This window comes from Vanacampus margaritifer, chromosome 13 (assembly GCF_051991255.1).
Source record: "Vanacampus margaritifer isolate UIUO_Vmar chromosome 13, RoL_Vmar_1.0, whole genome shotgun sequence".
Classification (NCBI taxonomy): domain Eukaryota; kingdom Metazoa; phylum Chordata; class Actinopteri; order Syngnathiformes; family Syngnathidae; genus Vanacampus; species Vanacampus margaritifer.
Genome location: NC_135444.1, coordinates 13,741,059 through 13,753,963, shown reverse-complemented (window position 1 = coordinate 13,753,963; position 12,905 = coordinate 13,741,059). Strand labels below are relative to the sequence as shown.

General features: G+C 37.1%; 2 protein-coding genes across 2 annotated transcripts; both read left to right on the top strand.

Annotated features, from left to right (window-relative positions):
• Nucleotides 1–1,359: 1,359 nt before the first annotated feature.
• LOC144062892 (ras-related protein Rab-8A) lies at nt 1,360–6,499 on the top strand. Its single transcript, XM_077584688.1, has 8 exons — nt 1,360–1,557; nt 1,967–2,027; nt 3,270–3,330; nt 4,023–4,100; nt 4,283–4,372; nt 5,403–5,468; nt 5,553–5,603; nt 5,703–6,499. The coding sequence occupies exons 1-8, from the start codon at nt 1,434–1,436 to the stop codon at nt 5,790–5,792; spliced, it is 621 nt and encodes a 206-aa protein (XP_077440814.1). The 5' UTR covers nt 1,360–1,433; the 3' UTR covers nt 5,793–6,499.
• Nucleotides 6,500–8,924: 2,425 nt separating this feature from the next.
• On the top strand, nt 8,925–12,785 carry hsh2d (hematopoietic SH2 domain containing). The gene is made up of 6 exons (XM_077583080.1): nt 8,925–9,006; nt 9,188–9,336; nt 10,701–10,790; nt 11,262–11,427; nt 11,868–11,996; nt 12,080–12,785. The coding sequence occupies exons 2-6, from the start codon at nt 9,218–9,220 to the stop codon at nt 12,398–12,400; spliced, it is 825 nt and encodes a 274-aa protein (XP_077439206.1). The 5' UTR covers nt 8,925–9,006; nt 9,188–9,217; the 3' UTR covers nt 12,401–12,785.
• The last annotated feature ends 120 nt before the right edge of the window (nt 12,786–12,905 follow it).

Genomic DNA, 12,905 nt, shown 5'->3' with positions numbered 1-12,905 from the left:
TCAAATCGGATAAAGATGGGCCTGGTCATTAGTAAATAAGATATTTACGGTAAAATAAAAATGGAAAGAAAGTTTAAATGTGTTGCTAAATATTACATTACATACATAGTTCTGTCTCTATATATTTTACATTAAGTTTTATTAATGTTATATATTATTATTATTATTATTATATAAATATATGTTAATAAATAAAATAATTAGTCAAGTCTCCAATAATAATGTTACATGAAAGAAGTTGTATTTTTTTTTAATTCAAATTTTAAAATATGACTTTACTGTAATAATATAATATTATGACTTAATCAAAGAAAAATAGGATTTTACACATGACAACTTTTGTCTCCCAATTATTTATTTTTTATTAACATTTAGACCCCCCCCCCCCCCCCTCTCAAAATTGGTAACTTTTGAATTCCTTTGGCATGCACAGTAGTGGTGCACATGAAGTTATGTTTAATTGGAATTAGGATTAAGATGGAACTCCTTGGGCGGGTGGTGGTGCTTTTTACTTCAAACTACTGGGAAACAAAATTCGAAAAGTCCATTTTGACCAGGTATGTCGTTTAAACGTAAAAATTTGTCAGAAAAATACTCCCACAAAGTACAGTAATGATTAGGGGTGTGAATTGCCTAGTACCTGGCGATTCGAGTCATATCACGATTCATAGGTCACGATTCGATTCAATACCGATTAATCCCGATATGAATCTATAAATTGATTATTGCGGAATTTTTTTTTACTCAAATTTGGAAAATACTTATCAGTAAACTTGTACGTGTACACTGTAAGATTTGTATGAAAATGTATTTATCTGAAAATTCAGGTTTATAACTGAGGCACTGCATTTAACAAACAGGTTGCAGTCTGTTTCATGTTTGAACAGCACTAAAATAAAATATTAAGGCTTAATGTTCCATTAATATAACATTCTTCCATGCTTAATGTGTGAATCCTAACCCTAAGTAAGACGTTTTATTGAATATTCTCATTAAAAAATATGTTTAAAAATCGATTCGGCCGCATATCGAATCGATTCGAGAATTGCGTGTTGTAATATTGCGATATGTTGCCGAATCGATTTTTTTCTAACACCCCTAGTAATGATGTACTTGTATTTGGGTACTTAATTCCCCACCACTCGCAGTAAAAAGCTTATTTTTATTATTATTATTGTTATTAATAACAATAATAATAATACTCAGGTAACACACAGATGCCTACTAACGAAGTATTTGTACATCGTTACTTTACTTTCCATGGCTGCTTTTTGGGGCAAACGCTGCCGTAAAACCAACACACCCAACCCGGATTTCCGGAGCCACGAGGGCACCGATAATAGACAGTTGGTCGGACCAATAGGGAGCCTGCTTACCGCTGGTGACATCACAACGGGCGGGACATCCGCAGCGGTAAAGCTCTAGCTAATAACATGGCGAAGACTTACGACTACTTGTTCAAACTACTTTTAATCGGCGACTCCGGGGTGGGGAAGACGTGCGTGCTGTTTAGGTTTTCAGAGGACGCCTTCAACTCGACGTTCATCTCCACCATAGGTGAGTCCGTGTCGAACTGCGAGTGTGGCCGACAAAGTGGTCCGAGGAGCTGCCCATCCCGTCATTGCTAATTTGCTGCTAACTTTTTTTTGAAGCCAGGAAGCGGCTCGGTGAAGGGACTTTTTCTCCCCTCACTGTGTGAACTCGAACTTCGAAAGCCGCTAGAACGTAAAGTCACGCATTGTTCTGTCCCACAAACGTGACATTAAATGTTCACCACGAAACAATTTCCCGAGGACTGGGTTAAAGCTAACGGCTATCTGAGTTAGCTGTATCATTTTCCACATCACCAGCTGAGTGCTAAACTATACAGAGCGGACGTTTTACGTAAACCGTTAATAAAATCCACACTTATATGCCGTGATCCGACCTATTTGTGAGGGAACTGTACTTTTTTTTTTTTTTTTAGGTATTGACTTCAAGATCAGAACAATAGAATTAGACGGGAAGAAGATCAAGCTACAGATATGGTAAGATATGTCACACACTGTCTATCACAAGCTGAGACTGCAAGCTCAGCCATTCAGCATCCGGAGTGATTTCATTTTAGTCGTTCACGCTTTGTCATGCGTCAATCATACGCTTCTTTGACTTATAGCGATGTCATTACTTGTGTAGTGTACCCACATATCCATAGAGAATTTAAGTACTGGTGTCATCTCAATAAATCCAAGTAATGTAGAAAAGTAGGCCAATTCTTAAAGAGAAACTTATGACACAGGGAAATGCCTTTCCAATGGCCACTTCCTACTTGATCCGTTTATTTAAAATCATTTTGAATAACTTCTCATTGCAAAGGTTTAAACAGGATGTTCTACGAGGGGAAGTCACTCAGTTTAGTGTATCATCAGCGGGTTGCAACAGATGCAGAGAGACTGGAAGAGTCGCAGAAAGGCGTCGATGAACATCCTTGCAAATGGCATTTGTCAAAATTCGTTTATGATTTATGCCGTTCAGCTCCCTGTGGAAGAACATACTTTGTTCCCTTAATACGTGCAACAACAAACGATATGAATTACACGCAGGCCGTTTGACATTTTCTTTGTGCTTTTGTATTTGTTGAAATTTTAACAGAGAAGAATTTTCAAGTATAAAAAGGGCAGGAATTGATTAATTCTCTTTATATTTAGACAATAAATGTATGCAGGGCATAAGGAAAATAATAGGTGAAGTTGTTGGCAAACATTATATAGGCATGATGCCCTTAAACGTTTTAAATGACTTTTCTTTGATAGATTTGCATTTAGGGCCGTCACTAACAGATCATTTTAAAAATCCTGTTGATTTGAGATGGGCGTCGATCACGGACTAGAAATTTGAAGAGTAGAAAATTGCCATTATGCAATTTTAAGGGAAACTGTTTTATTATGTACTGTCTATATATAAGTAAGTCTTTCTTTAAGGTTATTGGTCATTGTATTTTGGGGGAAATTTTATGTATCAAAAAGCTATTGTACTTGGTACTGGTATCGGTGGCTACTCACGAGTTGTGTACTCGTAGTGGTATCAGATTAGGAAAAAATCTCTACTACAGTTTACATATTTGATTACTCGGTTAACATGATCTTAACATTCCATGTATTGTGTTCACAAAAACGTAAAGAATGTATTTGGTCTCGAATGCAAGCTCCTTTGCTGTTACTTGAAAAGATCATGCCTGATCCTGGGCTGCTTTCTGAAGCTAAAAAGATGTACGTGTTGTTCCCATGCAGGGATACAGCAGGCCAGGAGAGATTCAGGACCATCACAACAGCCTACTACAGAGGAGCCATGGTAGGATGCACTTCATACTACACTGGGTTGCGTAACTTCGTTTTTTAAGTTGACAATAATTTGAGAAAAGTCGCAGAGGACATCACGATGTTTTCAGTGCAGCGCTACAGTCTAATTAAAAAAAAAATAGAAGGGAATGTTTGCAAAAATAAATTCACCCACAGTTGACAAATAAACCAAGAAATTCATGGGAACATACATGTTAGACGACAAGAGCATGAAGTGAAGTAGAATACATTCCATCTCTGCTTCCACTTTTGATAAATTGTTGAAAATCCAAACGCGACATTTTCGAGAAGTTCCATCCTGTACAAAGTTAGTGCACTCGAGGTTAACTGGCGTGCAAGATGTTTGCAGAGGCGGTGAGTCTTTTGCGCACGTTCCGTGTACCACTTTTGTTGCTATGCTAATACCATGACACAAGGAGTTGATACTTTTGAGATTTTGTCCATTTAGGATGTTAAGATCTTTTTACAGTACATCCTTTGAGTTACTCTATTGGTTTCTTAATCTGCATTTGAAACAGAATGTAATGTTTTTGCTTTCACAACACTTACTACATTGACAATTTTTTTGTGTGTGCTAGAAAACAACTCTGAATGAATTTCCAAGTCTTTTTTTTCAGCACATACTGTATTTGTACTGAATGTGTTTGTTGCTCACTTCCGTTTGGTCTTGTATGAACGCTGCAGGGCATCATGCTAGTATACGACATCACCAACGAGAAGTCCTTCGACAACATCAAGAATTGGATACGAAACATAGAGGAGGTAAATGATCCAAACCTATTTTCCATTTTTCTGTTAAACTCGAGGTCACCAGCACAGAATATACCATCATGCCGCACATTTCTTGATTTACGTCACCGACGCCGGATCCGAACTCCGCCGTAAACCGAAGACCGTTGTATTGTCTTTTTACAATATTCACAATGTGGCTCTCTTGTCACCAGCACGCCTCTGCAGACGTGGAGCGGATGGTCCTTGGCAACAAATGTGACGTCAATGACAAGCGACAGGTGTCAAAAGAAAAGGGAGAGAAGGTTTGTGCTACATTTGCCATTGTGACCTTCATTTATTTAACAAGTTCAGTTGAATAAGTGAAACCTGTAGGGTATAGCTGATTTTAGCTTTACAGCTACCAAAAAACCCAGTTCAACGATTACTTAAAAAAATCATTTTTATCACCAAAAACGTTTAATGACGTATACTAAAATCCCAATGAATGCCGCCAAAAATGTAAATTGACGGTAACTATGTTTTTTTTTTTTCCACAATGGGCAGTGCAACGTCATTGGTTTGTGAAGTCCAAAAACACCCACCAACTATGGCCAGCAGATGGCAGCATTGTATCTCTTTTCAATGGGTTCCCGGGTATTAAATTACATGAAAACATGACGGATCTTAGGAACTAGAACTTTTTCACGGATGACGTGAATGATCAAAGCGTTTGTCACATTAAATCAAATCCACAGAGCGTCACTAAACCCAAAAAATGTCAGTCGCTGTTGTGCAAAAAAAATGTATATTTTCACAAAAAGCTTGTTTTCTCTTTATTTTTTAAATTTTTGCTTGAAGATGTCACTCAAATTACCTATTTTTCAAATGGTGATTACTAAATAAGGTAGAAACATACTTTTTTCCTAATAGAAAAAAAATGGAATCCAATCTTACATATGGTATCCACCATGTTTACATAGTCACAGCACACAAAATTCTGTTTTCCTTGAAAGATGAGTGAAAATGCTCGAAATCGGCTGGCACTGTAGGGGTTATTTTTTGGATAATGTTTGGCAGTAAAAGAGTTGATAATTATTGACAATTGATGATATTAGTAATTATTTTTAGAAACGGTATTTATGGTTTATAATTGCTTATATATTCTATAAGGTGTTGACAAAGCACTACTTTTGTCTAAATAAAACTCAACTCACTTCCTCATAAGTATCCCGCCGGCACCTTAATGCCCCAAGATGGTGCCAAAGTAATACTTTTATCGCTTGGCCCAATAGTTTCATCATCATCCCTCAAGACTCGACAAAACTGTTTTTGTTCCGCCGCATTTGTCTTTAGCTGGCCCTGGAGTACGGCATCAAGTTCATGGAGACCAGCGCCAAGGCCAACATCAACGTGGAGAACGTACGTTCATGCTTGATTGTTGCTAAATGCTAACGTTAACCCCCACTTTGGTGCTTTGAATAACGTTTCAACCATGACGCGCAGGCCTTTTTATCCCTCGCCCGAGATATCAAAGCGAAGATGGACAAGAAGCTGGTGAGCACAACACACATCATCATCATCATCATCATAGTAATACATGGCGTTGTAGGGATATGTTGCTCAACATGTCTTCTTCTCCGTGACGCCTTTCAGGAGGGCAACAACCCCCAAGGCAGCAGTCAAGGAGTGAAGATCACGGAGCAGCCCAAGAAGAGCAGCTTCTTCCGCTGCTCGCTCCTGTGAGCCGCCGCCGCCGCCGCCGGCATCCACCATCGATCGCCTTAACTTTTGTCCCCCCTCCACTGGACAGAACTGGACAGGATCTTTCCTTTCAAAAACGTCTTAACCCGTCTTCCTTTTTCGCTCGGCTGTCTTCTCCACCCGGGGTGGCTTTACACCAAGCAGTCTTCCCGTCACTCCTGTTGTGAATTGAACTACGGTGGCCTGTTACATATGTTCTGAAGCCAATATGTTTTGTGCTACCTACATATATTTTACTGACTTTAAAGAAATATACTTTTCCTTAATTCTTTTTTTTTTTTTTTCTTATACTTTCAATGAGTTTTCCTATTTTGGAAGCCGACTGGGTATTCTACATTCCCCGTGTAAGGCACCGTGTAAATCGGGCGTCTCATTCAAAATTGGATTTTTAAGTTGATTTTGACCTTGAAATTAAATTTACAAGTCAAACATTACTCCCCCCCCCACACACACACACTCTATGAAAACATATTACTCCTCGTATAAACACCGGGGCTTATTTTACGTCCTGTCCACCTTTTTGCCTCAAAGCTGAGACATTTTCTGTTTTGTGGACTCTTGAACGTGCAATGCGATGTCATTCGAGGGCTTGACTCATTGACAGTGTTTATATTCATGGCACAAAGATGGCTGCCGCTTCGTTGTACGCACTTCCTCCGACTCCCCAAGAGGAAACAGTGTCATAGCAGCACAAATCCCCAAGAGGAAACAGTGTCATAGCAGCACAAAGGAGGGAGATCGCAGCGACAATTTAAATCCTTTTTTTTTTTATGCATTTCCTCTATTCCAGTTGCCGGTTTCCAATGGGGGATCACATACACGACTGTTTTGAGGGCCTTGGATCGGGGGCTGTGCTGTAGCAGTATTTATGGGCGAGGAAGAAAAAAAAAAAACAGGACATAGCACCAAAATGACAAAGTGCCCTTTTATGTTCTTATCGACCATGCACTTTTATTTTCTCCTGTGTTCTTTATGTACAAAAGGCAAAAATATCATTCTCGGATCTATCGTTTCTTCACATCTGTTTGACTGTATTTGTTGCAAGTCTTAGCTGAAAGTGAACCTACTCATGCACAAAAAAACACCCGAGCACTGAAATGCGTTTTATGAAAATGAAGATGGTCTATGTGTAGAGACGCTTGTCCGCTTTTCCCTTCTTGTGAATTTTAAATGTTTCCAGCAATGTTGACATTTAACTTCGTTATGTCTTAGCACAGCCATCTGAACTATGCATTCCGGGTGCATACAAACCTCAAAAGAGCTTTATTTGAGAAACATGCAGAGTATATTTGCTATTTTATTGTCTTGCTGTCACTCCAAAATTCAGATTATATAGAAAATAGTTAGTCTTTGGTTAAAATGATGCTTCTCTACCTGTGGATTTCAATCTCAAGTTTGCCTGATTTAAAAAAAATAAAAAAATAAATACATTTTAAATCTCAAGTTAGCCTGATTAACAAAAGTTTTAAGATTCAATTTGGGACGTTATAAAATATTTTCTTTCCCAAACTAAATTTACATTTCCTTGTGTGAGGAAGTCCTTGACATAATTCACAATTTGTAAATAAGATCTGCAACGATTGTACTGTAGTTTCATAAATCTGATTGGTCTACACACCTGTAGATATGTGTACTTTGGATGATTTATTAAAAGATGGGATTGAAAGTGGTTTGTTTGGGTTGCCGTTTTATTTTCAGAAATCACATGTGCCGTCATGTGCTCTTTGTTTTTGCTATGGTTGAATGCACTTGAAATGAGCGTCTTGAGTTAGTCACACACCTCCACCCAAATCATTTAGACGCAATTAGATGCTGTCATTTCCTAGGTGTGTTCTTTTTCGAGTGGGAAGAATGACTGCAAAGCCTTTCATCAGACACAATCAATCTCAATTAATTAGATTATGAAAAGATACTACCTCATCCATTCAGAGAAAATTTTCTCAGCAATATTCACACAAATGAATACTGTAATACAGTACAAAGAAGTAAATGCTATTACATTGTTACATTTTCTTTCAGGCCTAGTACCAATACTATATTACTAGTACTTGGTACATCCCGCCCCCAAAAAGGCAGGTAATTTTAAAGAAAGACCTATATATGCCATATATTTTTTCCTTAAAATTACAGTAATTTTAATGTCAATTTTCTATTTTTCTAATTGCTAGTTCTTGAATTGACTAAGTATTGTTGTGACTGTGGATGGATGTTTGCTAAATGGCCACAAGAGGGCGTCCACCAATACCTTGAAATAGGATACCTAGTATCAGTACAGTATACTGTGTGTGTGTATATATATATATATATATATATATATATATATATATATATATATATATATACAGTATATGTGTATGTATATTTATAAGCTGTATGTTTTGTTCTCGATAAATTCTAACTTGTGTTTTATGACTTCCTCAGTAGTTTATATTTTCATAGTGATTCTCATTTTGTTCCATCCTCTCATCGCAGGTGTTTTGATCTGCTGATGAACAAGTTCCATCAGTGTTTTAAAAAAAACTGTTTAGTTGTCACAGTTGGTACACACCTCAGATTTACTATAGATGCAGTGACATTTCTTTTGATACTGATATGGAATTTGGCTGACGTCTCTATGTTGAAATACTTGAAATAAACCATTGCTGAGGGCGGGAGGGAAACGTCCTCATTTGCATTTTGGGCTCGGAATAGAGGCAAACTATCAAAGGGGAATTTCGTAACAGGTTGTCATGACATGGCATGAAACGCTTTCAAACTGGTTCTCTTGGCGGTGACTCCACGCTGATAATTACAATATGTGTCATCACTCAACTCTCACGGTGTCCCACCAAGGGATTTGGTGAAATTAATGCTTGTAAAAAGTTTTTTTTTTTTTATCAATGTGAAAAGAATGATAAGTAGAGAAGTAACATGACATTTTATATTTAGCAGGCTACATACAATAAAAGGAACTATATTTGAAACCTAGTATTTAATGTAGATTTGTATTTGTCTCACGGTTGTTTACTACATTCTCGTCCCTGTTATTGGAAAAGTTTTACCGAGAGAGATTTTTTTTCCTTTATAATGTGACAATGTTTATATGACCTTGTTGTTCCGTATGATACATTTGTGCCCCGCCCACCCAGGTACAGGTTTGTTCACTAGGTACGTGAGCTCAGATGTCATTTTCAATCCAAAGCGTTTACCAGAGAGGGTGAGTTTCTTTGTTTGGCTCTGGCAGATTTCGAAATATCTAAAATTGAATATTTATTAGTATTTTGTGTTGGTAAAACTCTAAACAATACAATTGTGGGCTAAAGAGTGTTATTTGTGGGAAAAGTAGATCACAATAACCTTGAATACAATTTATTAATTTCTCTCTGATTTCTTAACAGACACATTCAGTTCATTAAGCCTTTTTCAATATGACCGAGCTGAGTCAGCTGTACCAACCGCAAAAGAATACCTGGTTTGTGGCTTCCCAACCAACTTGGATCCAGGATGGAGTTGTCCCTGAATGGTTCTACTGGAGAATTAGCAGGAAGTAAGTCACCGAAATGAAACCAAAATAAAATGTGTATAAAAATTAAGTGAAATATTTCATAAAATTTAAATCATAAAATTATATCACTTTTTTTTTAGCATGTTGTTTAGTTACTAATGTATAACAAGTAAATTTAAAAAAAATAGCATAACACAATAAACAAATGAAGACATTGTATATTGCTGTATATCTATGATTGCTGTGATTGATATCTATAATAATGTCATAAATAAATTTCATGGAGATTCAAATGGTAAAAAAACTCTAATGAATATATATATATATATATTTTTTTTTATTGGCCTGTTTTTAATGGCCTGCCGTGTACTCTAATGACAAATTAATAGCCCAGCCTGCATAAGCAAGTTATGAAAAAAGTTAACATGTTGAAAGACATAATATTTTTTTTAATTAAAAATAGAAGGGCTAGAAAGCTTAATGTTGCACAATATTACTCTTTTTATTTTGAAATTATAGATGAAATTAAAATAAGTTTTTTTTTAAATTAATACAATTATAATAATAAAATTATAACTCTTTAATTGTATCTTATTAGAATGCACAGGACAGAATTAAATAATGTTTTGGGCTGTGGCGTTGCAATTTTACCTGATCATGTTACACAATGTTTTTAACACGATACCATCACTCATCATGTCAAGATAGAAGGTTGCGATTAGTATTCATCAAGCCTTTCTCGTCTGACCGGTAGGCAGTTGTTGTTCACCACAGCTCATGTGTGCAAGTTCTTTTTTTAGAATCTTTTTTTTTTTTTTTGGACAAAAAACAGTTGCATTGTTATGACAATTGAGCCTTTGTCGTATTTGCTCAAGAAGTGGCCTTTACATCAACGCAACCAATAGTTTGGGGCCCCTGAGACGTCCACGGGTGCCCAAATATTTCATAAAATGTGATTGATAAAGTTTTCTTCCAATTAAAACAATTGCAGTATTATTGTTTTAGTTTTAATTCAAATACTTAAAAACGATCTAAATGCTTAATCTGTCATAATGGTTTCAAGGGCTCCGCTACGCCTTCCCATGATGCAATGGACTATTTGATGTTTTTACCGTGTAGGTGCAGATCATTCAGGGTTCTGCTTCATTTTCTTCACAACATGTTAACAAGTTTTTTTTAGTTTGTTTTAAGATTTTTATTTTTATTTTGTCATTGTAGTAAGTTAAGCAGTGATTTTTAATTGTCACCATATGTAGTATTCACTTTGATTAATAATCCAACATTAGTTGCTAATTATGTTTTGGAACAGCTCTCGGACCCCCGGTGTTAAGAGACCCAGGTTTGAAAAATCAGTTACAGAGACCATTTTTCATATTAAAGAGGCCTGTCTTTGCGTTTATGTGCAGGTCTGCAGAAGAACTTCTGACCCCCAAGCCTCCAGGCTCCTTCCTTATGAGAGTCAGCGAGAGCCGAGCTGGCTACACGCTCTCGCATCGGTGAGTTTTTGTTTTAGGACGCCACAGCCATTGGTGGGTGTTTTTGAGGCTCGCTATGTACAGTATTTAAGAAATCTTGCTAAGTCAAAGTGTACGGTTTACTGCAGTTTGGGGTCATTCATTGACCCCGAAAGGGTGGAATATAAATTAGAATGAACTAATGTGAGCCCCCATACAGGGCGAGGACATTTTGATAGAGGTCATTTTGGTTGTGTAACTGTAAAAATACATATTTCCACGAGTGGGAGGCATTTCCTCGAAATTTGTTTAAAAGTATATAAAAAGCATCTGTGTTCATTTAAGATCAGATCGCCACCTCCAACCATCACAGTATCTTTTTTATCCATGACCTATAAAATGCTGAAATTAATTAAAAATATTCCACACTTAATTTGTTTTCATGTTTTTCACTACTTTTTGCAGTGCACTGACACAGTCTCACACTCTGTTGTTTATTCTTTCCCACCTCAGCGCTGAGGGCTGCGTCAGACATTTCATGATTGACTCCAAGGAGGACGGCTCTTGCGCCATTGTGGGTGAGAAAAGGCGCCACCCCAGTTTGCAACAACTGGTCGACTTTCACCGAGAGGTCCCCATTGCGGCCCACAACGAGAAGTTGACTCTTTCTTGTGGTCAGGTGAGGACTCCGGAGCAGTTGCTTCCGATATTCTAGTAGGCTTTTGCTGACATTTTTTGCTTTGACTTCCATTTAAAATGAATTTGAATGGTAGGTTAATTCTGAACACAGATACTTTCCACTTATAGGAGGGTGTGCACACTTGTGCAACCACAATATCTCAATTATTTATTTTTACTTTATTTTTATTTTACTCAATTTTAACAGGGGTGTGTAGACTTATTATAGCCACTAACACTGTACATCTGAAATCTTTCAGTTTTCATTACGACAATATAGAAACAAAAAATAAAATCCAATAAATTAATTAAGGACTGAATACATATTGGCATAAATCCAGTTCAAGGTGTGGATACAGAAATACTTTTGCTTTTCTTTTTAACATTGTATTCATTAGTATTGAAACTCATGTTGATTTATTCTGTCTGCTTTGACATTAGGCCTTAAATGTCGAGAAGAAATACAACGGGAATAGTTCTGTGCAATCCAACAAGAGTCACATACTATCAAAAGAAGATCAAGATCATCAAAACAACGATAAGCACCGCATCCCTACACCTCCAGCCATGGTAAGAATCATTTATCCATCAGTTGCACTTCTGTTTTGCTTCAAACTATTACATTTCTCTCTTTTTCTGTTCCTAATTTAAAGCCCGTTCCAAAGACCAGGAAGCGATACATCACAGACATCACCCTGCCTGTCAAACCTCTCCAGACTCTTTCGGAGAATTTACCCACACCCACCAACACGAAGATGGCCCCCGCTCCGGTGGTGGCCCCCGCTCCTACCTTTGACCATTTCGATGAGACAGACACTAAGAGTAATTCGCCTCGCAAGACTGAGTTGCGGCGGGAGATGTCCTGGGAGCAGCTGTTTGATGACGCACTCTCCGCTTACAATGACGAGGGACTACCAGTGGAATACTCACCACCGCCTCCTTTCGCACCCGGTTACAAAGCAGAAAAAGCGTGAAAGAGAAAACACGCCAACAGGATTGTTATAGAGGCAAACCCCTTATAATGTGAATGCGGAATCCATCCATGCATCCATTTGCTAAATGTAGTTGTGTATATAATGATTTTCTAATTGTCAGCACTAGTGGTATGTGGGCTCCCTCTAGTGGTACATGAAAGAATGTCTAACTAACTTCTACAGTCAATGTATTTGCATTTATTCTTTTGGAAGTTTTTAAAGGCATTTATTTAGGTACAATAATATTTGATTTTTATGTTGTATACATTTTAAATGAATCGTTATTTATCTTTTCTCCCTAAATCTAAGCACAGTGTTAATGTTCAAATTGTGCATAATGTTACAGTTCCTTACAATAACATTAAATGTACTTTTTGGATTAAAATTGTTGTCTTTCTTTTGATGAGTATTTTAATGGTGGTCACAATCGTGATCAGATCACAGATATGACAAAAAAAAAACGAAACTACTTTATGGCTTTTAGAAATACTACATTAACCACAAT